Source organism: Staurois parvus, unplaced genomic scaffold, assembly GCF_062004578.1.
Source record: "Staurois parvus isolate SC_StPar_1 unplaced genomic scaffold, SC_StPar_1.0 ptg000166l, whole genome shotgun sequence".
NCBI classification, from domain to species: Eukaryota; Metazoa; Chordata; class Amphibia; order Anura; family Ranidae; genus Staurois; species Staurois parvus.
In genome coordinates, this window is record NW_028317962.1 from 5,843,367 (window position 1) to 5,868,220 (window position 24,854).

General features: G+C 40.9%; 1 protein-coding gene across 2 annotated transcripts in view; it reads left to right on the plus strand.

Moving 5' to 3' along the window:
- The window catches only part of TNR (tenascin R), a 667,948-nt gene that overhangs the window by 492,676 nt on the left and 150,418 nt on the right, over nucleotides 1-24,854 (plus strand). For both annotated transcript variants that reach the window (XM_089676333.1, XM_089676334.1), the window contains exons 6-7: nucleotides 11,180-11,295; nucleotides 23,362-23,512. In XM_089676333.1, coding sequence (XP_089532459.1) covers nucleotides 11,180-11,295; nucleotides 23,362-23,512 — 267 coding nt within the window. The remainder of the gene's footprint in view (nucleotides 1-11,179; nucleotides 11,296-23,361; nucleotides 23,513-24,854) is intronic.

The following is a 24,854-nucleotide window of genomic DNA, read 5'->3' on the forward strand; positions in this document are numbered from 1 at the left end:
GATGATGAAGAAGAAGAAGAAGAAGAAGAAGAAGAAGAAGAAGAGGAGGATGAGGATGAAGAAGAAGAGGATGAGGATGAAGAAGAAGAGAATGAGGATGAAGAAGAGGATGAGGATGATGAAGAAGAAGAAGAGGAAGAGGATGAGGATGAAGAAGAAGAAGAGGATGAGGATGAAGAAGAAGAAGAAGAAGAGGATGAGGATGAAGAAGAAGAAGAAGAAGTAGGATGAAAATAAGAAGAATTCCAGTCTAGCAAAAAGTGTATCTGCAGAGAGCTCCACTATTTCTGACAGTTCTCTGACAGTTCCTTCACATTTACAGCGGTTGAAACATTGTATCTATTTGTTTCCGAATAAAAACATCTGTATCCTAAATGGAAACAAATAGATACAATGTTTCAACTGCTGTAAATGTGAAGGAACTGTCAGAGAACTGTCAGAAATAGCGGAGCTCTCTGCAGGGACACTTTTTGCCGGCTGTAGAAGGGATGAAAATCGGCCGATCGGGGAAAATTCGATTCGTGCATCCGAAGTTTGCTAATTTTCGGATTCGGCGCGAATCGAATTTTTCCTAATATTCGAAACGAATTCCACTTCGTCATGTTCGATTCGCTCATCTCTAATGATAATAATAAAAACTGTTGTTTTTCCTTGTAATAATAATAAAAAATAATTATTATTATTTCAGCTGGTGTTACACAATTTTAAATTTTTTTGGCATTCTTTGTTCTTTGATAATAACAGTCTAACACCCAACGTTCTTATAATGTGGAATTATAGTGGAGCCTTTATTATTTGTGTTCCATATAACCACTCTCATTATTTGTACACAATCTACTCTTTGGGAACACCCACTCTCAGAGAATATAACGTAATTGAATTCTTGGGCATGTAATTCTTTCCATGCTTAAACATAACTATGATTCTTCATATTTTCAATCATCTAACTTTGTGCTAAAGCCTAGTACACACAATCAGAAAATTGTACAAAAAATACCGCTTTTGAAGCGACCGTATGATAATCTGATTGTTAGTACACAGCTTTAGTCCAAAATTAACACAAAATGTTTTTTTTTTACAATACCAGATCATACAATTTTTGTTTAATCAGTACAGTATTCGTCCCAAAAAAATCGGTAGAGCAAGACCACGTTCTTATAATGTGGAATTATAGTGGAGTATTCGTTTGGTGGTATTTAATCACCACTGGGTTTTTCACTTTTTTAATATATAAACAAAGAAATATTGAAAAGTTTGAAAAATCAAGTTTTTCTTAGTTTCTGTTAAAGCATTTTGCCAACAAATAATCTTTCTTCATAAATTTAGGCCAAACTGTAGTCTGCTACATTTCTTGTATCAAAACAACCCAAATCAGTGTATATTATTTAGTCTGTGTGAAAGGTATACCGTCCACAAACTATGATATACAGTGTGTATATATATATATATATATATATATATATACATTTAAAAATTGATCAATCCTGAGGCCTCAAAATGTCTGGACAGTACAAATGACCCCTTTTTGGAAAGCAGACAGTCCAAGATATTAAGTTAAGAGGCATTGAGAGTTTTTGAAGTTGTGATCTTATGTCATAATTAGTAGAAAAATTAGGAAATTAAATATTTTTTTTCACTTTTTTTTGTACATTCTGTAAATAATACAGTACAGTGTCATCATACTGATGTAGCAGTGATCAGCGATACTGACTGGTGACCAAAAAAAAAAATGTAAATTTTTTTTTTATTCAGGATTTTTAAAAAATGTTTCTTTTTTTTTACATTTTTTTTTCTTTTTTTACTTACAGTACAGTTATCAGAGTAGTTCAGTGGCACTGTACTACTCTGGGGGCTGATCAGTGGTTTATTTTTTTTGTGCACTGTGATTGCTTGTTATAGTGATGATCACTGTAACAGCAATCATCACTCATCATCACAATGGCTTTCATTCATGTCCTAATGCAATATTCCTAACGCACATATTTCTGCAGATATTCAGTATTTTTGGGTGCTGTAGTGACCACAAGCTGGGAACTGTGGACAATATAAGTGAAGAAATGTCACCAGGTCCGCGGCCTTATTTCATAGTCACATGATAAACGCAAGGCAATGTTGCCTTGTGTTTATCATGCAACCACGAAATAAGACACTGAACCGATTTTGAGGAATCCTCGGTGTGTTGATGACTTTTCTTCAGTTCGGTTTCATCCATGACTCATTGTTTGCTATCATAATGCTGTAATTGGCCCGGGTACAACGTGATCACTGGTGACCAATCATAGATCACATGCTGTAGTAAACAATGAGGTCACAAATGGATTTCATTAATGATTATTGTTTACTATGGGACATGTGATTGTACAGCGATCATGTGCTATCTGGGCCAGCCAGAGCAGCCTGATACCAAGCACTGCAATTCACTGTGTTTGGTGGACACGGTGGATGCAGATCGCACCATTGTGCACCCAAGGGGGCTCTCATAGTGCAACATACTTGCATGTTGTGGTGCTTGAGGGAGCATGGATAGATAATGCTGGGTGTCATTCAGCCAGGAAATGAGGCTGTCTGTTGTGGGGTACACATGAGAGGTTTTGTTGCATTAAACCCAGTGGGCTGAATGAAAAAAAAAATGAGAGATTGCCATAATAACACAAGCAATGTCAGAGCGGCAATCTCACCCCACTGTGCCTTTTTTGGTCTGACAGGGGGACTCCTTTGCCTTTCACCAGAACACACTGGTCAGCGATGATCAGATGCCAGTCTTGTCCTGGTTTTCCAGCATGCCCGCTATTCAGAAGCCGGGCTTCCTGCCGAACAACCATTTCTGGCCGATTTTCAGCCCGTGTGAGACCCAGCTTTAGTGTTATTTGATGCAGTTTGTAATGCACGTTGTTAGACGCTTACAGTGTGCAGCAAGATCAGAGTAAGCAATTTCAGTACATGATGGCAGCAGGTACAGCATTGCAATACTAAAGATTCAATACTGGGATTCAGATTTAAGTGTACATCAAGCCAAAAACATTTTTTTTCTTGTTTCTAGAGGGGTGGAAAGATTAGAACCCCTATCAGATGTTTATTGCTATCCAGGGCTCCATTAGGACAACATTTTACCAAAAAAAAGAATATGAAGGAAAAACTGCAACAGCCACACAGCCAGATATACAAATTATTTTTAGTAGAGTCTTGAAGGGCTGGAACCCCTATCAGATTTTTTTAATTTCTGTCTCTGTTCCTGTAGCAGATTTTTCCTCACTGTTGTCAGCAAAACATGAAGGGAGGTGTTTTATGATGATGATGATAATTAGAGATGAGCGAATTATTCAAAAATTCGATTCGGCTGATTCGCCGAATTTGCGGAATAAATTCGATTCGCTGCGAATTTATTCGCTGCGAATTTAACTTATTAAAAGGGTTTCTAGGCTTCAGAGAGCCTTTATATTAGTGCAGAACACTGTACCTTTAATTTAAATGCCCTTGGAGTCTGCTGGGGAAGAGAAATAATACTGTCAGTCAGTATGACATGCAGATGAGTGCCGTCGATCTTAGAATCACCGCACACTTCACTCATTTGGGCAGTCACAGGGCCAAAACCAGAGTGTGGAGCCACAGTGTGGCGGTGGAGGCAGCAGCAATGGGAGACCATACAGCACCCTATGACAAAATGGAACCCACCAGCAGTGTGAGGAGACCTGAAAGTGGCACATGGCAGAGTGTGGCGATGGAGACAGCAGCAATGGGAGGCCGTACAGGGACCCATGACACACTCTGGACCTGGCAGCAGCATGAGGAGGCGGTACAGGGGCCCATGGCAGAGTGGCGAAGCGTAAGCAGCTTAAATTGAAGGCCTATGTTAAAAAGTCCCCCCAGCAGCAGCGTGGGGAGACGACTATCAAGAGTCCAATGGCAGAGTGGCGGAGCGGAAGCAGCTTCAATTGAAGGCCAATAGTGGTTGTGAAGCAGAAAGTCAGTTTATTTAGCACAATGGGTCAATTGCAGCTTGCCGTTGGCTGGAAACTGTACGTTTCTGTCACTGGAATGCACTAATCACCCAAAAAATATTACCGCCAGCCGGCATGTAAATGGATTTAACTCTTTGAACGTACAATAGTGGTTGTGAAGCAGAAAGTCAGTTTATTTTGGACAATCGGCAAACTGCAGCACCAACTGTGCACAACAGCCACCAAAAAAAAAAAGGGTGTATGTCACTTTAAATTTTCAATTCTTTGATAGCTGTGGCCCTAAGTAACGATTCTGTGTCCCTGAGTAACGATTCTGTGTCCCTGAGTAACGATTCTGTGTCCCTGAGTAACAATTCTGTGTCCCTGAGTAACGATTCTGTGTCCCTGAGTAACGATTCTGTGGCCCTAAAGTCTCTGTGGCCCTAATGCAGGCCATAGATGGGTCGAAAATCGGCCGACTTTTCGGCCGAAAATAAAATCGGCCGATTTTCGGATCGTTAGTGGGCTATTTGGTCGGCCGTTTTTCGGTATTTTGGCCGTTTTTTTTTTCTGTAAAGTTGGAAAAAAAATCGGCCGATTTTGCCGATCGGCCGATTTTCGCGGCAATAGTGGGCAAATCGGACGATTTTTTGCCGATAAAAAATCTGCGCATGAGCAGTGACCTGCAAGAGGAAGACAAAAAGAAGAAAAAGAAGAAGAGGAAGAGGATGAAGAAGAAGAAGAGGAAGAAGAGGATGAAAAAGAAGAGGATGAGGAAGAGGAAGAAGAAGAAGAAGAAGAAGAAGAAGAAGAAGAAGAGGATGAGGATGATGAAGAAGAAGAAGAAGAGGATGAGGATGAAGAAGAAGAAGAAGAAGAGGAGGATGAGGATGAAGAAGAAGAAGAAGAGGATGAGGATGAGGAAGAAGAAGAAGAAGAGGATGAGGATGAAGAAGAGGATGAGGATGAAGAAGAGGATGAGGATGAAGAAGAAGAAGAGGATGATGGTGAGGAAGAAGAAGAAGAAGAAGAAGAGGATGAGGATGATGAAGAAAAGAAGAAGAAGAAGAAGAGGAGGATGAGGATGAGGATGAAGAAGAAGAAGAAGAGGATGAGGATGAAGAAGAAGAAGAGGATGAGGATGAAGAAGAAGAAGAAGAGGATGAGGAAGAAGAAGAAGAAGAGGATGAGGATGATGAAGAAGAAGAGGATGGTGATGAAGAAGAAGAAGAAGAAGAGGATGAGGATTATGAAGAAGAAGAGGATGAGGATGAAGAAGAAGAAGAAGAAGAAGAGGATGAGGATGAAGAAGAGGATGAGGATGAAGAAGAAGAAGAGGATGATGGTGAGGAAGAAGAAGAAGAAGAAGAGGAAGAGGATGATGAGGATGATGAAGAAGAAGAAGAAGAAGAAGAAGAAGAAGAAGAGGAGGATGAGGATGAAGAAGAAGAGGATGAGGATGAAGAAGAAGAGAATGAGGATGAAGAAGAGGATGAGGATGATGAAGAAGAAGAAGAGGAAGAGGATGAGGATGAAGAAGAAGAAGAGGATGAGGATGAAGAAGAAGAAGAAGAAGAGGATGAGGATGAAGAAGAAGAAGAAGAAGTAGGATGAAAATAAGAAGAATTCCAGTCTAGCAAAAAGTGTATCTGCAGAGAGCTCCACTATTTCTGACAGTTCTCTGACAGTTCCTTCACATTTACAGCGGTTGAAACATTGTATCTATTTGTTTCCGAATAAAAACATCTGTATCCTAAATGGAAACAAATAGATACAATGTTTCAACTGCTGTAAATGTGAAGGAACTGTCAGAGAACTGTCAGAAATAGCGGAGCTCTCTGCAGGGACACTTTTTGCCGGCTGTAGAAGGGATGAAAATCGGCCGATCGGGGAAAATTCGATTTGTGCATCCGAAGTTTGCTAATTTTCGGATTCGGCGCGAATCGAATTTTTCCTAATATTCGAAACGAATTCCACTTCGTCATGTTCGATTCGCTCATCTCTAATGATAATAATAAAAACTGTTGTTTTTCCTTGTAATAATAATAAAAAATAATTATTATTATTTCAGCTGGTGTTACACAATTTTAAATTTTTTTGGCATTCTTTGTTCTTTGATAATAACAGTCTAACACCCAACGTTCTTATAATGTGGAATTATAGTGGAGCCTTTATTATTTGTGTTCCATATAACCACTCTCATTATTTGTACACAATCTACTCTTTGGGAACACCCACTCTCAGAGAATATAACGTAATTGAATTCTTGGGCATGTAATTCTTTCCATGCTTAAACATAACTATGATTCTTCATATTTTCAATCATCTAACTTTGTGCTAAAGCCTAGTACACACAATCAGAAAATTGTACAAAAAATACCGCTTTTGAAGCGACCGTATGATAATCTGATTGTTAGTACACAGCTTTAGTCCAAAATTAACACAAAATGTTTTTTTTTTACAATACCAGATCATACAATTTTTGTTTAATCAGTACAGTATTCGTCCCAAAAAAATCAGTAGAGCAAGACCACGTTCTTATAATGTGGAATTATAGTGGAGCCTTTATTATTTGTGTTCCATATAACCACTCTCATTATTTGTACACAATCTTCTCTTTGGGAACACCCACTCTCTCAGAGAATAGAACGCAATTCAATTCTTGGGCATGTAATTCTTTCCACGCTTAAACATAACTATGATTCTTCATATTTTCAATTATATAAATTTGTGCTAAAGCCTAGTACGCAGTTAGAAAATTGTACAAAAAATACCGCTTTTGAAGCGATCGTCAGATAATCTGGTTGTTAGTACACAGCTTTCGTCCAAAATTAACACAAAATGTTTTTTTTTTTTTTACAATACCAGAACGTACAATTTTTGTTTAATCAGTACAGTATTCGTCCCAAAAAAAATCAGAAGAGAAAGACCATGCTCTTATAATGTGGAATTATATTGGAGCCTTTATTATTTGTGTTCCATATAACCACTCTCATTATTGGTACACAATCTTCTCTTTGAGAACACCCACTCTCAGAGAGTGGGTGTTCCCAAAGAGAAGATTGTGTAGTATTGTATGTGTAGTATTGTATTGTAATAAAAGAATACATTACAATTCAATACTACACATTACATCACTTCCAGACTTTCTTTTTGTTGTACAAGAATTTTCATAAATTTAGTAAACTCTTTATTTTGGAAATGAGACTAACATGCAAACAAAAAACGGATGATCAGTCAGATATCCTCATCATGTGTACCAGGCTTAACTCCATAAGCAGAGATAATCAAGGTTCCTCTGAACTCAAAGAAATGATTCTCATTATAGTACAACTATCTTTACCCCATAGTTTGGTGTTAATGGGAATCATCTACAAAATCCTGATTCTGGGGGCATAAACGGGCTGTAGCAGCAAATCAGGGGTCAGTTTTCCCTTTACAACATGCACTAGAAAAAAAAATACAGCAGGAACTGAGATGGTTGATGTAACATCAACTTTGCCTTTTTGCTTTAGTTTTTATAAATATAATAAAGAAAATTATTACATCCTGAAAAGGTCCCCGATTTTGAACTTCCATGGTCCTAATCCAGCAATCAAAAAAAAAAACAAATTTGAAGAAAAAGACTGGAGTTGAATCCCTTTAGAAATTTGTTTTTATTCATACAAAATGTTAAACTTTTTTAATATATACTGTTCAATATTATGTATCAATATATCCATAAAACGAACCTCTTCTACTGTATTGTTGTACATAAACTCCAACCTCTATTGCTTCAGATGGGAAACATATTGGTTTTGATTTACTGAAACTGGAGAGTGCTTTGATAATAAAAGCAGTAAACTGATTGGTTTCTATACACATCTGCACCAGATTTTGCACTCTCCAGTTTCAGTAAATCATCCCCATTGCAGTGGCCAATAGTGTATATTAAACAATAATTCTTGATGGAGGAATGCACTCAACATATAAAGGCCACAGTGAATTTTAAAAGCTTACAAAATTGGTTTTAGAAGAAATCTATAATCTATCTCCCCAACATCTATGCCTATTATACCTTTTCAAGTCCAGAAAGAAGGACACAATGGGGGGGATTTGCTAAAACTGGTGCACTCACAATTTGGTGCAGCTATGTATAGTAGCCAATCAGCTTCTAACTTCAGCTTGTTCAGTTAAGCTTTGGCAATAAATCATGGAAGCTGATTGGTTTCTGTGCAGAGCTGCCACAGATTTTGCACTCTCCAGTTTTAGAAAATAACTGTCAGTATCATAAAAAGCTAACGCCTTAAAATTGTCCTAAATGTGTGACTATAAACATAAGTACGCAATATACGTTATGGCATAGTCCACCTCCATACATATCAATGCATCAAAATGTACTTATCAAAACTTTTTTTTTCTTCATATTTGTATGTATATTATTTTTTGATTGTTGGATGAGATCTGTACAATTCCATAGTTAGGGTTCGTTTTAGGACTGAATTTGGTTTGTACAAAGGCAAGAAGGTTGAGTCAATGTGTGAATGGAGCTTTATAAATAAGGGAAATCTTCTCTTTTTATTTAGATGTTTCATTAGAAATTTGCCCCACTCCATACTAACAAGTTCAAATTTACAAGTATGTAAATTTACTTGTAAAATAACAGTTAAAGAATAAAATTAATTATCTAAAGCATTGATAAATGATAGTAGAACTCATGTACATAGCACTTTTTTTATTTACTTTCCTGCTCCACTAAGAACTGGAGCTGGAGCCACGTAGGGGCCATACATGTCGACCCAAGTCAAACCTGTCATGAGTCAAGATGAACAATATTGGCTTGGATGGTACAAACCAACAAGGGATGGACTCTCTGACCCCACATCTAACTCATGCTACACTCTATTGGTGCATGGTAACAATCCTTTCTCCAAACTCTATCCACCCCAAAAATGCAAATAGGGCAGTACTTTTTGGAAGAAACACCCCTAAAACCAGATATAATATATGCGATTCAGCCTTCACAGGCTTTAGTACTGCTTTTCTCAACTTTTTCAACACAGGAACCCCTGAAATAACTTTTTGGTCTCAGGGAATCCCTGCTAAAAATTACTGTATCTACAACTTGTGCTACATTAGTGTGATAGTCAGTGGGAAGAATGCTCCTTACACTTGTGGACATTGTGAAGAATTATCCCCTTACAGATGGCTAAAAAGATCAATGGTGCCAGTGGGAACTTACTTGAGAGGCAGAAGTTGCTCAAGGAACCCCAGAAACCTATGGAGGAACCTTAGGATTCCATGGTACCCTGGTTGAGAAACCCTGCTTTGGACATTTGTTGGAAACAGACAGCTGATTAAAATACCCTCTCCATATTATGGTGGAAGGAGTAACCAACCAAGCAACCAACCAGTTGTACTGTACACAAAAGAAACAAAATCTCCATAACAAAATAAATGAAACGTAACAAAAATATATCATACAAAAACACATACAACAGTTTCATCATGACCATCCTATGAAACAATCCAGTGAACACACTGAACAAGAAGAAAAAACACAACAGGGAAACAAAGCAAAAGAAGGACAGTAAATATTGTCAAGCTATGAACAGTTATTTAATCTGTAGATTTACGTCTCATCTGTAATTAAGCCCTAAAGGCATTCTGCAGAAGTGTTTATGAATCAAAAACCTCCTACTCCAGAAGCTTATGGTACAAATCATCACCCCTAAAGAATAAAGTAACCCTGTAGGTTCCATGAAAAGAAAAGGATGACATATCCCCCGTATAGGTTGTCAAAAAAGTAATTAAGCCACACTGGCTACTTTTTATTGCTTAGATCTTCAAAACAACCATAGGACAACAATGATCCAAGTGTAGGTGCTTTCTTGCAGAAAAAATTACAACCATTGCCAAGAACGCATTGTAGTTGTTTTTCTGCATTCAGAATTATTAAAGTCTTCCTAACTAACGTTTATTCTCCTTAGAAAAGGTAGTAATGAATGTAGGTAAACCATCTGACTTAGCAATGGTTCTTTCCCCTCCCCAAAAGGGTCTTCCTCTCTCTATTGGAAACTATCCTCCCAATATTCACTATTACAGAGGCATGTGATCAAAATGTTATTCTTCTTCTCAAAGTACTCTGTTGTAGAGCAATTTTGTGTGGCTCCAAAAAATTCCCCAGCAGAGATGATGTTTTTAGTGTGGGAAGGGTGGCGACTGGTTGTTTTGAGAGTACAATAACCAGCTGATGGCTTGTAGATAGAATACTGCCATCCCTAGAATTACCCATCAATGTAAGATTGGCACTCCACATATGGGTGAGCTGTAAATTAAGATCATTCATGTTACAACAAAATGATTCACCGTGTGAGCTGGACCCTTTCAAATGAAGAACAGGTCATCAATGTTGTAGCAGCCAAACCAAAAGATAAGAGTCCAGAAGGGGTTCACATTCGCAAAGATGTGGAATTCCTCCAACAAACCTATGTAGAGTTTGGCAGGTGAGGGTAAAAACATTGCCACCATCACAGCTCCACATCCCTGCAGATAGCAAAACGCAACAAAATTCCACAGCCAGGAACTAAACCCCTGAAAATACTCACTTCCACCTTCAGGTGCTGCATGGTTACATCCCTTACCATCCCCTATCATCTCCCTAGGCTGCTTCCAGGTGAGTTGTTTTAGATCACTTGATTGACCCATGGGGGATGATGTCATCCCACGCATTCTCATGGGGGTCAGTCATTCCAGAACAGCTTGAAGATGAATTCCAGGTATGGTTATTTTTAGAAAGTTACATTGGTCCAGCTTGTACCATATACAGTACCATACCTGACTGATGGAAGTCCCTGGAAGCTAGAAATAACTGAAGTAGACATTGTCTCTTTACTGATTTTCATTAGCTTCCAGGTCCCATGTCGAGTGGCTACCCTACTGAATTCTGAACACAGGAGGTCATGGGTGTCATTCAGAGAATGCTTTCATTTTTCTAAATGAATATGAAGCATTCTCTGATTGGATGAGATGGAGAGCATGACAGCTCCTCCTTTGATTAATCTTCAATAAATATCTTTGATGGATAATTCTCCATTATCTGTAATACTTAAAACTGTTTAAAAATTTTAATGAAGGCAAAAAGGAACTTTCCTTTAAAATCAATAAATTTAAAATTTAGTAAATGCTGCCTTAGCCCATATGTATCTGTTTATACTGTTTTTTATATATATTTTTCATCTATTAACATATTGCATTTTTAGATATTTCTCCACCCAAAGGACTGCAGTTTAAAGATGTGACTCAGACCTCAGTGGAGGTGCAGTGGGAGCCTCCTCTTTTCCCCATTGATGGCTGGGAAATTAGTTTCACCCCAAAGGTATGTTAACAGCTGCTTTACACATTGTCCACTGTACACAGAATATGTCTTCTTTGTGCATAGAATTAAAAAAAAGCAATATACTGTTGACATAATGGGGTTGATTTACTAAAACTGGAGATTGCAAAATCTGGTGCAGCTCTGCATAGTAACTAATCAACTTAATTGAACAAGCTGAAGTTAGAAGCTGATTGGCTACCATGCACAGCTGCACCAGATTTTGCACTCTCCCATTTTAGTAATTAAACCCCAATGCTAATTCCCATACGCTATCCCAAACTACATTCCCATCATGGTTTCTCAGATTATATATGTGCTAGGAGTTCCATCTAATTTGGTACTTTGGTATCAAATGTATTTATTTGTGATATTGTGATACATAAATACAGCAGGTATCTATATTGTGTGTATTGCATTATAATTTTGTGAAATAATAAATAAATCTGCAACCAAAATTAGTGTGCATAATGTAAAATATATGCACTTTGATTTTAGGATGGGCTTTTTAACTTCAGCACTTGGTGTTCCTTGCAAATCCTAGTTTGACATCAGTCTGAAGGTAGCATAACATCGAAATGGAGCTACACATCTCTAGTCTCTTTTCTCTTTAATTTGTGACCTGTATTTTATCCACACTCAGGGGCGGACTGACAACTCATGGGGCCCCCGGGCAATAGGGGATCATGAGGCCCCTGTGTCCTTGCCCAAACTCAAAAAAGCCTACGAAAAAGGTACCAGGGGCATCTCATGGGGCCCCCTACTGACCCCGGTCCCTCGGGCAGTGCCCGAGTTTCCAAATGGTCAGTCCGCCCCTGTCCACACTTATATTTTCCATATCTGGATATATCTTATGACACATAAAGTGAGACCCCAGAAAACATTTTAGTATTTAGGTGAAGGAGGACACCAAGGAAATTGTCACACTGGATACACTGGATATGGTCCACATGGCACCTACAGTAGAGTGTGTGGATGATCTCATGCATTACAGTCCACCTACATAGGTTGGTGCATCTGCAGCTGAGAGGAGGAGGCATCCAGGATCCCAAGATGAAGCTGTTGTTGCATAGGGTGGAGTGTGGTAGTCAGGAAGCAGCACATGTAGATTGATATACACATGCTCCTCCTCCCAGCCATGATAGGCATAATTCATCTTACTTTATGTGCGTTGCTAATTGTCTTCCTTTAACAAATTGTGATTCACCCACTATACTTAGTCCGCGCACTTTTTGTTTGCCACTTAGAGATCTCTTCAGTCTCTCAGAAGTGCTGCGTTAGGTGTGCTGGATTGGATTCTTCAGCGGTCCCTAAAGGGATAGGATTTATCCTGAGGATTTGGACCCCACACCAACTATTTCATTTTTCTCAGACCAGGCTGCACCCATCGTGCCATATTGACAATTTTTTCCTTGGACTGGGCATGGCCAAGTGCTGATTCACAAGGTACAGGCTATGAATCATCAGAGACAGTCCTGACAGCCATGCCTTCTGCAATATTTTTTCATTCCACTGTAGCAGGCACAGCCTACATAAGAGTGGCAACTACGCTTTGAATTCAGAAGCAGTGCAGCTTCATTGCCCCATCATCACAGGAAGATGTTTTAGGTGGACTTCACTGGCAGGCTCAGCAGATATTTGTGGGACTTCGCAGGAGAACTAAGAGAGAACTATAGGTGCAGATTTTTATTTTAATTAGCAGACCGTAGTTTTACTCTAACTTGGAGTTCCAGCTGCAAAAAAAAATCAACAGCTACAAAACCGACAGCTGCTGACTTTAAATACAGCCACTTACCTGTCCCTCGGTCCAGCGGTGTCCTCACCACTGCTGGTTTCACCGGCCATCTTCTCTCCCTGACGCCAGCATCTTTAGTGTGGGCACTCACAGCTGGGTGCCCACTGCGCATGCACTAGAAGCGCTACGCTTTGTGAGTGGCCCTGTAGTCTTCTGGGACCTGTCACGTGTACCAGAAGAATACAGGGAGGACAACTTCCGTTTCTGATCGCCTAGGCGATCGCACAAGAAGTGGGAGTGGGTACTTGTCAAATTCGGATACCCAAAGGTGCCAATCCTTAATGGAGAGCGGGGGACAAAGCATTAAAGCGGAGTTCTACTCAAAAGGGGAAGTTCCGCTTTAAAGATTGGTCCCCCATTCCCCATTAAGGATTGGCACCTTTGGGGAGCGGGGGAGGGGGGGGAAACAGGTACCCAGGGGCGGACTGAAAACTCATGGGGCCCCCGGGCAATAGGGGATCATGGGGCCCCTGTGTATTTGCCCAAACTCAAAAAAGCCTATGAAAAAGGTACCGGGGGCATCTCATGGGGCCCCCTACTGACCCCGGGCCCTCGGTGCCTGAGTTTCCAAATGGTCAGTCCGCCCCTGCAGGTACCCGAATTTGACAGGTACCCACTCTCACTTCCGCTGCAATCGCCTAGGCCAGTGGTGGGCAACCTTTTTTTTCAACTGAGCCAAATCTCGCCAAAACCACGATTGAAATTTATTTTGAGAGCCACATTTTTAAAACTGAAAATACATAGAATGGTACACTGTTTTTAGTTTCAATAAGTTTTTATAGTAATTCATCCCCCATAGTAATTCATCCCCCATATAGTAATTCATCCCCCATATAGTAATTCATCCCCCATAGTAATTCATCCCCCATATAGTAATTCATCCCCCATAGTAATTCATCCCCCATAGTAATTCATCCCCCATATAGTAATTCATCCCCCATAGTAATTCATCCCCCATAGTAATTCATCCCCCATATAGTAATTCATCCCCCATTGTAATTCATCCCCCATATAGTAATTCATCCCCCATAGTAATTCATCCCCCATATAGTAATTCATCCCCCATAGTAATTCATCCCTCATAGTAATTCATCCCCCATATAGTAATTCATCCCCCATAGTAATTCATCCCCCATATAGTAATTAATCCCCCATATAGTAATTCATCCCCCATAGTAATTCATCCCCCATATAGTAATTCATCCCCCCTATAGTAATTCATCCCCCCTATAGTAATTCATCCCCCATATAGTAATTCATCCCCCCTATAGTAATTCATCCCCCATATAGTAATTCATCCCCCATAGTAATTCATCCCCCATATAGTAATTCATCCCCCATATAGTAATTCATCCCCCATATAGTAATTAATCCCCCATATAGTAATTCATCCCCCATAGTAATTCATCCCCAATATAGTAATTCACCCCCCCTATAGTAATTCATCCCCCCTATAGTAATTCATCCCCCCTATAGTAATTCATTCCCCATATTAATTCATACCCCATATTAATTCATCCCTCACAGTACTATTCCCCCCCAAGTAGTAAGCCAAGTCCCCCCTGTGTCAATTCACTTACCTTTGCTCCGCGCGTTCCTCTCGCCGTGTTCCCGCGGCGTTCCGGTCTTCAGGGCGGACTGTGAGAGGAGCCTAGCTCCTCTCACGTTCGTCACGCTGCCCCGCCTACACACATCCTGACAGCCAATCACTGGCTATCAGGATGTGAGTGGCAGCGAGACTGGCCAATCATTGCATTTGAGCGCGCTGCCCTGGCTGTTTTTTTTTGGGATCACGCTGCAGAGTCCCTGCTGCTCGAGAGGAGGGAGGGGAGCGGGCGCCCGGCACACAAGAGCTGCATTAAAGCGTGTAAAGAGCTGCATGTGGCTCGCGAGCCGCGGCTTGCCGACCACTGGCCTAGGCGATCAGAAGCGGACGTTGTCATGCTATCCTCCCTCCCTGAAGTTTTGTGGGACATGTGACAGGTCCCAGAAGATGACGGGGCCATTCAGGAAGCGCAGCGATACTCGCACATGCGCAGTGGGCACCCGGCTGTGAAGCTGCAAGCTGTCACAGCCGGGTGCCCACACTGAAGATGCCGGCGCCTGCAATACAGGATGGCCGCTGAAACGGGCTGCGGCGGGGGCAACGTGGGATTGTGGGACAGGTGAGTGGCTTTTTTTTCAAAGTCAGCAGCTACAGTTTTTGTAGCTGCTGACTTTTATTTTTTTACAGAGTGAGTGGAACTCCGCTTTAAAGCAGAACTTCCCCTTTTGGGTGGAACTCTGCTTTAACATGCACAAATGTTCAGTTTGTGTTATATATAAAATCAATACAACATTCAGAATCTAGGATAAATGTGAGTGATCAACATTTCCAACACATGGATGCTACTGTCTGGCAGCTTTGGAATGAGCCTGTAGAGTCCATACACAGAGCATTTTCAGGAGCTTATGGCTCTAGCAGTTTTCTGCCACTACAGAGATGACTTGAATGCAAAGTTCCAGAACTAATGACTTACCGCTATTAATTACTCAGCAACAGAGATACAAGTTTCCTAAAGTTAAACTGATTTGAATTTTTTTTTTCAGTCTCCTGAACTCACCTTACTTCATATGCAGCAGAGTCGCCTCACAAGCTGATTAAAAACATAGCTGTCATCTTTCTTTACAATCTTGTGTTACCTCAGCCAGGAGATCATTGCACTCCCTGACTGGTGATATGACACTTTTTTTTAGGCTTAATTTCCCCTAAGATAATTTTTTTTACAGCCATGCTCCATAAAATTAATGTAAGCAATAAACATTTTGTAAGTCATTTTGTTTCCAGTAAAGACTTGTTTTTTTTCCCCCCTCCGCTACTTCATTACACTAAATACAAACTGGTGCTAATGGCCTGTCAATGGCAGACATTTTTAAGTGCTGATAAATTTCTGCTAACACAACCCCAGATGTCCCTTGGTGGCAGGAGTTGCAGAGCTGTTAAACTGGGCTTAGGCCAAATGTTATTTCAGTTCTTTTTACCTGTCTGAGAGCTGTTTCTGTTCTTCTGGCTACGGCGGAAGGCTGTGTCCTTGTCTGCCTCCATGTGACAAGACTTAAAAAGATCTTTGAAAGTCATGACATGTGTGATTGAGCTTATGTCAGTTGCCTTTGATGAGAAAGAAAAGATCTTTTTAGAAGCGGTTATCAATGGCGTTTGATGGGATGAGGAGTGTGTGGGCGAAAGATCACCTCTCCTTCAGACAGGGAACCTCGGACAAGGATGGAATAGATCAAGCCTTTGTTTGCTACAGTGAAAGAATTGTCACGTTCAGGTGAATGATTTGATGTCACTGGATGCTCATAAGCTACATGCTTCGCTGACCAGCTGAATGGAGAAGCCATCAGCAATAATGGAAAATATAGAGGATGGAGGCAAGATAAGGAGCTTGTGTTGCCTTTTTCCTGGGCTCTACATAGAGCTGATACATGGCGGGATATTAAGCTCTCAATTATGTCAGCAGAGAGGTGACTGATCATTCCCGGTATAATCTGCAGATGTTGTGTATGCAACAGGCAGAAAAGAACAGCAATGAAAAGGAATGCTGGTTGCTGCTCTCAAGTTATAGAATTGATTGGCATGCATGGTTTGCAGAAATAAAATTACACACGTCGTCACATATATTACAGTCAATTTACAAGCCATATACAAAAGAGCAATTGTTCTGGCAAACAAATTTAAATTCACTTTTAACAATCCTAAACTGCTCAAATATTTATCAAAACAAATAGTGTTTTTATTTAGCTGATATAAAACCTTTCAGATTTGCTTGCTTCTAATGTTATTCTTTAAAGTTCAAATCAACTCTATGAACATTAAACAGCCATAAAACACAGGTACCTTGATATACAGTCAGGTCCATAAATATTGGGACATCGACACAATTCTAACATTTTTGGCTCTATACACCACCACAATGGATTTGAAATGAAACGAACAAGATGTGCTTTAACTGCAGACTGTCAGCTTTAATTTGAGGGTATTTACATCCAAATCAGGTGAACGGTGTTGGAATTACAACACTTTGCATATGTGCCTCCCACTTCTTAAGGGACCAAAAGTAATGGGACATAATAATCATCATAAATGAAACTTTCACTTTTTAATACTTGGTTGCAAATCCTTTGCAGTCAATTACAGCCTGAAGTCTGGAACGCATAGACATCACCAGATGCTGGGTTTCATCCCTGGTGATGCTCTGCCAGGCCTCTACTACAACTGTCTTCAGTTCCTGCTTGTTCTTGGGGCATTTTCCCTTCAGTTTTGTCTTCAGCAAGTGAAATGCATGCTCAATCAGATTCAGGTCAGGTGATTGACTTGGCCATTGCATAACATTCCACTTCTTTCCCTTAAAAAAACTCTTTGGTTGCTTTTGCAGTATGCTTTGGGTCATTGTCCATCTGCACTGTGAAGCGGTGTCCAATGGGTTCTAAAGCATTTGGCTGAATATGAGCAGATAATATTGCCCGGAACACTTCAGAATTCATCCTGCTGCTTTTGTCAGCAGTCACATCATCAATAAATACAAGAGAACCAGTTCCATTGGCAGCCATACATGCCCACGCCATGACACTACCACCACCATGCTTCACTGATGAGGTGGTATGCTTAGGATCATGAGCAGTTCCTTTCCTTCTCCATACTCTTCTCTTCCCATCACTCTGGTACAAGTTGATCTTGGTCTCATCTGTCCATAGGATGTTGTTCCAGAACTGTGAAGGCTTTTTTAGATGTCGTTTGGCAAACTCTAATCTGGCATTCCTGTTTTTGAGGCTCACCAATGGTTTACATCTTGTGGTGAACCCTCTGTATTCACTCTGGTGAAGTCTTCTCTTGATTGTTGACTTTGACACACATACACCTACCTCCTGGAGAGTGTTCCTGATCTGGCCAACTGTTGTGAAGGGTGTTTCCTTCACCAGGGAAAGAATTCTTTGGTCATCCACCACAGTTGTTTTCCGTGGTCTTCCGGGTCTTTTGGTGTTGCTGAGCTCACCGGTGCATTCCTTCTTTTTAAGAATGTTCCAAACAGTTGTTTTGGCCACGCCTAATGTTTTTGCTATCTCTCTGATGGGTTTGTTTTGTTTTTTCAGCCTAATGATGGCTTGCTTCACTGATGGTGACAGCACTTTGGATCTCATCTTGAGAGTTGACAGCAACAGATTCCAAATGCAAATAGCACACTTGAAATGAACTCTGGACCTTTTATCTGCTCATTGTAATTGGGATAATGAGGGAATAACACACACCTGGCCATGGAACAGCTAAGAAGCCAATTGTCCCATTACTTTTGGTCCCTTAAAAAGTGGGAGGCACATATGCAAACTGTTGTAATTCCTACACCGTTCACCTGATTTGGATGTAAATACCCTCAAATTAAAGCTGACAGTCTGCAGTTAAATTACATCTTGTTCGTTTCATTTCAAATCCATTGTGGTGGTGTATAGAGCCAAAAATGTTAGAATTGTGTTGATGTCCCAATATTTATGGACCTGACTGTATGTCCATTATTCAGCCCTGGAACTGCTGGCCATTTACAAGTGACACCATGGCCCATGGTGTCACTCGGCCTCCTTCATGATATCTATGTCCTTGACAGCAGCAGAGTACAAAAGAAGTAGTTCCCAGTCAGGTTTTGCAAAATGTCGATAGCATGGGGGATACTAAGTGACATCATGAGTTGCATGGTGTTGCTGGTAGTATTTCAGTGCTAATTGCTGGACAGTCAGAGCGTGGGCGGAATCAAACATGATGCTGTGCATTTATCAAATTTCATGTGTTATATAGCTGATTAATGTTCACTAAATAATTCTAGGGTGAATTTCCACTTTAATGGTTACACTGAGATCATCAAGGGTTTTAATTGAATAGTTCTCCCTACTGATTGATAAAGCCTTTAATAGACATAGAGCACCTTGCATATAGGGTTGTACAAAAAAGAAGCCTCCCTGGCATAGCTTTCACTGTGTATAAGTGCATGGAAGAGCAATAATGTAACAGTGAACTGCATCATGCGTGAATCCCACTTGTAGTAAGTTTAGTTTGTTCCAAGGGCCATTTTGTTTAGTACACATAAGTGCTCTACGGGTATAAAGCGTGCTCATGGAAATCTGCAATTTTTAAAAAAAAATGTGGTCTGAGCCAAACAAAAAACACAAACAAATAACCAAAATTAAAAAGGCACTGCAAATAAGCAGACATGATATAAAGGTAAGTTTGCACCTTAAAATATACAGGTGAAACTCGAAAAATTAGAATATCGTGCAAAAGTTCATTTATTTCAGTAATGCAACTTAAAAGGTGAAACTAATATATGAGATAGACTCATTACATGCAAAGCAAGATAGTTCAAGCCGTGATTTGTCATAATTGTGATGATTATGGCTTACAGCTCATGAAAACCCCAAATCCACAATCTCAGAAAATTAGAATATTACATGCAATCAATAAAACAAGGATTGTACATAGAACAATATCGGACCTCTGAAGAGTATAAGCATGCATATGTACTCAGTACTTGGTTTGGGCCCCTTTTGCAGCAATTACTGCCTCAATGCGGCGTGGCATGGAAGCTATCAGTCTGTGGCACTGCTGAGGTATTATGTAAGACCAGGATGCTTCAATAGCGGCCTTCAGCTCTTCTGCATTGTTCAGTCTCATGTCTCTCATCTTTCTCTTGGCAATGCCCCATAGATTCTCTATGGGATTCAGGTCAGGCGAGTTTGCTGGCCAGTCAAGCACAGTAATCCCACGGTCATTGAACCAGGTTTTGGTGCTTTTGGCAGTGTAGGCAGGTGCCAAGTCCTGCTGGAAAATGAAGTCAGCATCCCCATAAAGTTCATCTGCGGAAGGAAGCATGAAGTGCTCCAAAATCTCCTGGTAGACGGCTGTGTTGACCCTGGACTTAATGAAGCACAGTGGACCAACACCAGCAGATGACATGGCTCCCCAAATCAACACAGACTGTGGAAACTTCACACTGGACTTCAAGCATCTTGCAGTGTGTGCCTCTCCATTCTTCCTCCATACTCTGGGTCCTTGGTTTCCAAATGAGATGCAAAAGTTGCTCTCATCAGAAAATAGGACTTTGGACCACTGAGCAACAGACCAGGTCTGTTTTTCTTTAGCCCAGGTAAGACGCTTCTGATATTGTTTGTTGTTCAGGAGCGACTTGACAAGAGGACTACGACATTTGAAGCCCATGTCCAGGATCCGTCTGTGTGTGGTGGCTCTTGATGCACTGACTCCAGCCTCAGTCCACTCCTTGTGAAAGTCCCCAACACTTTTGAATGGCCTTTTCCTGACAATCCTCTCCAGGCTGCGGTCATCCCTGCTGCTTGAGCACCTTTTTCTTCCACACTTTTCCCTTCCACTTTCTATTAATGTGCTTTGATACAGCACTTTGGGAACATCCAACTTCTTTTGCAATTACAGCTCATGAAAACCCCAAATCCACAATCTCAGAAAATTAGAATATTGTGAAAAGGTGCAATATTCTTGGCTCAAAGTGTCCCACTCTAATCAGCTAACTAAGCCATAACACCTGCAAAGGGTTCCTGAGCCTTTAAATGGTCTCTCAGTCTGGTTCAGTAGGAATCACAATCATGGGAAAGACTGCTGACCTGACAGTTGTGCAGAAAACAATCATTGACCCCCTCCATAAGGAGGGAAAACCTCAAAAGGTAATTGCAAAAGAAGTTGGATGTTCCCAAAGTGCTGTATCAAAGCACATTAATAGAAAGTGGAAGGGAAAAGTGTGGAAGAAAAAGGTGCTCAAGCAGCAGGGATGACCGCAGCCTGGAGAGGATTGTCAGGAAAAGGCCATTCAAAAGTGTTGGGGACTTTCACAAGGAGTGGACTGAGGCTGGAATCAGTGCATCAAGAGCCACCACACACAGACGGATCCTGGACATGGGCTTCAAATGTCGTAGTCCTCTTGTCAAGTCGCTCCTGAACAACAAACAATATCAGAAGCGTCTTACCTGGGCTAAAGAAAAACAGACCTGGTCTGTTGCTCAGTGGTCCAAAGTCCTATTTTCTGATGAGAGCAACTTTTGCATCTCATTTGGAAACCAAGGACCCAGAGTATGGAGGAAGAATGGAGAGGCACACACTGCAAGATGCTTGAAGTCCAGTGTGAAGTTTCCACAGTCTGTGTTGATTTGGGGAGCCATGTCATCTGCTGGTGTTGGTCCACTGTGCTTCATTAAGTCCAGGGTCAACACAGCCGTCTACCAGGAGATTTTGGAGCACTTCATGCTTCCTTCCGCAGATGAACTTTATGGGGATGCTGACTTCATTTTCCAGCAGGACTTGGCACCTGCCCACACTGCCAAAAGCACCAAAACCTGGTTCAATGACCGTGGGATTACTGTGCTTGATTGGCCAGCAAACTCGCCTGACCTGAATCCCATAGAGAATCTATGGGGCATTGCCAAGAGAAAGATGAGAGACATGAGACTGAACAATGCAGAAGAGCTGAAGGCCGCTATTGAAGCGTCCTGGTCTTACATAACACCTCAGCAGTGCCACAGGCTGATAGCTTCCATGCCACGCTGCATTGAGGCAGTAATTGCTGCAAAAGGGGCCCAAACCAAGTACTGAGTACATATGCATGCTTATACTTTTCAGAGGTCCGATATTGTTCTATGTACAATCCTTGTTTTATTGATTGCATGTAACATTCTAATTTTCTGAGATTGTGGATTTGGGGTTTTCATGAGCTGTAAGCCATAATCATCACAATTATGACAAATCACGGCTTGAACTATCTTGCTTTGCATGTAATGAGTCTATCTCATATATTAGTTTCACCTTTTAAGTTGCATTACTGAAATAAATGAACTTTTGCACAATATTCTAATTTTTTGAGCTTTACTTCTATATAAAGCCTAAAATATCTTACCTTTTTCCTGAAAGACCATTGATACCTTTTAATTAATATCAAATTTAAATGCAACATTTTCCTATATCTATTAAAAATTTTTACTAAACTAGGCCTAGTGTTCTATATTGGAAGTTTAAAGGCTAAATTTACTTTTAAAAAAATAATATTAAATGAGCATGGTTTTTCAGGTAAAAAAATGTGCAGTTATTACTTTTTTTGCACTGCAGCCTGGCAGGCTCCTGCAGACACTCAGCATACCTGTCTGCCCATACCACCATACGGGCAGACAGTTATCAAAGTGCTCATCAGTGCCATCACAGTTCATTGGGAACTACAAGCCGTCTGCTGCAGTGAAAGATGGGACTTGTAGTTCATTCATTCACAATACTTTGTGAATAAATGACGCGGTTGTGTAGGCGGAGCAGGGGACTGCTCCAAAGTAACATGTTACACCCTAAATATGGGTTTAACATGCAACATGTTACAAAAGGTGAACTTATCCTTTAAGCTAAAAAGGCATACAGGAGTGAGCTCTCATAAATCAATATAATTATAGATAGGTCTGGGCAGTTTCTAATCAATCAACAAGTTAAAAGCTTCACTGACTGTCTGTTTACCGGCGTAAATAATACTTGTGATACCTTAGGCTTTAGTCAAACTACATAGTGTTTTCACAAGTCTGGTTGTTCCATTTGATTCCATGGAGAACCTAGCTATGGTAGCAGTCAAATTAGCTTTTTATGTAGTCTGGACATGGGTAGATATGGTGAGGGAGGTGGGTGCAAAACTAGTGAGATCAACATATTTTATAAAAAATCTACAGGTGATCGCGCCCAGGGGCGGACTGACCATTTAGAAATTCGGGCACTGCTCGAGTCAATAGGGGGCCCCATGAGATGCCCCTGGAACCTTTTTCATAGGTTTTTTTGAGTTTGGGCAAGGACACAGGGGCCCCGTGATCCCCTATTGCCCGGGGGCCCCATGAGTTTTCAGTCCGCCCCTGATCACGCCTACCTATTTTCACTCAACACTGATTAGTTTTAGGTGGACTTTCACTGTAGGCTTGGGATTCTCCTAGTACACTGGTATTTAGGGATGTAAGGAACAAGCTGTCATCCACAATTGGTAAGCTTGGAGTTAATCATTGTAATTTTCCATTGTTGTTATATAGGCCCTTTAATCACTGATGACATGGCAGTTGATTCAGTAGCCTTAACCTTGGGCAAGTCTTGTACATGTTTTCTATTATCACTTTTTATTCATCATATCTGCATTCCACTATCTCTTGTCTAAAATCAATTTATATATCGAAAAAGCAATTAATATATAACTTTCCTCCAATGACAGAATAACGAGGGTGGGCTAACTGTTCAGCTCCCCAGCAGTGTCACATCTTATAACCAGACAGGACTGAAGCCTGGAGAGGAATACACCATCAGTATCATTTCGCTGAAAGAACAAGCCAGGAGTCCCCCAACTTCAGGCAGCGTATCAACTGGTAAGATAAGTGGTCTTTTGACCAAGGTTAGAATGACATGACTGATTCCTTGTAGATACAAACCTATGAAGCCCTAAGCCCTGCTCCTTCTACATGGATAAAGCTTACTTTACTGGACTTGGAACTAGACTCAAAAATGGTACTGCATCTGCATCTTGATCTTTCATTTATCTTTCATTGTCAAAAAACCTATAGTCAAAATGAGATTCTTCTTCAACACATAGGTCCTTAAATAACTTGGCTGTAAAAAAAAACACTACTTTAGGATTCCATGGCATGCTAGTGGTGTGACCAGATGTCCAAACATTTGGTCACGTCATCAGCCACCCCAAACAATGACTCCAACTAACACATAATGTGACCTAAGGCCTAGATCAAGGGTGTCAAACTCAATTTCATCATAGGCCGCAACCAGCCAGTTGTATCTGTAAGAACATTGTCTAGAACACCCCAACCCCCCTTTCAGCAGATGTTGAAAACCCCCTCAGTATCAGAAGTCAAGAGTCTCTCACTCTCCCTTACATCACAGTGCACCAAGCCCCCCCCTCAAGGGGAATGCATTCAGTAGTCCATTAGTAGTATGTCCTACTGTGTGATCTCCCTTAGATCACAGTGCACTAAACCCCCCCCCTTGCCTCGTGCTGCCAGTAAGAAGCTAGGGGCAGAGCTGGGAAACAGAAAGTGCAGGGTCTGGAGGAGGACCAGAGGAAGGCTGTATTCAGCTGCCAGAGTCTGTTGAATGCTGAGACCAGGAGAGGTGGAGATAAGGGAGTGTTGAGGTTACACAGAGAGGCACAATATCTGAAGAAGGAGTTCTGTCCTCCTCTCTGCTGCCGACTGCTGACACAAGGTGGGGCGGGGTAGAGATGAGCCTTTCTGCGACTGCACAGAGAAGCACAAGATCTAGCGTAGGATTTCTGTCCTCTCTGCTGCCAACTGCTGTGACAAGGTAGGGGAAGAGGTGAGAGGGTGCAACAGCTATCACATGAAATGGCCTGGTGGGTCAGATTCAGCCCACGGACCTTGTGTTTGGTATATGTGGCTTAGATATCTATTCACATAAGAAGCCACCACAGCATCCTAGAACAGCCAAGGTATTTATGCTACATTTTATGTTTCTTTGCATGTGATGTGTGCAGCAATGAAGGAAGGACTACTGGTCAAAATAAATTTCATCAATTTTTTTGAAAAGTTGTCAGTTGCATTTATCACTATACTTCGCATCCATAGATCAAGGGGAATGCATTCAGCGGTCAATTAGTAGTATGCCCTACTCTGTGATCTCTTCACACTATGTGTTGAGTTCATTGTTTGTTCAAATTTACAACTTTGTAGAAATTGC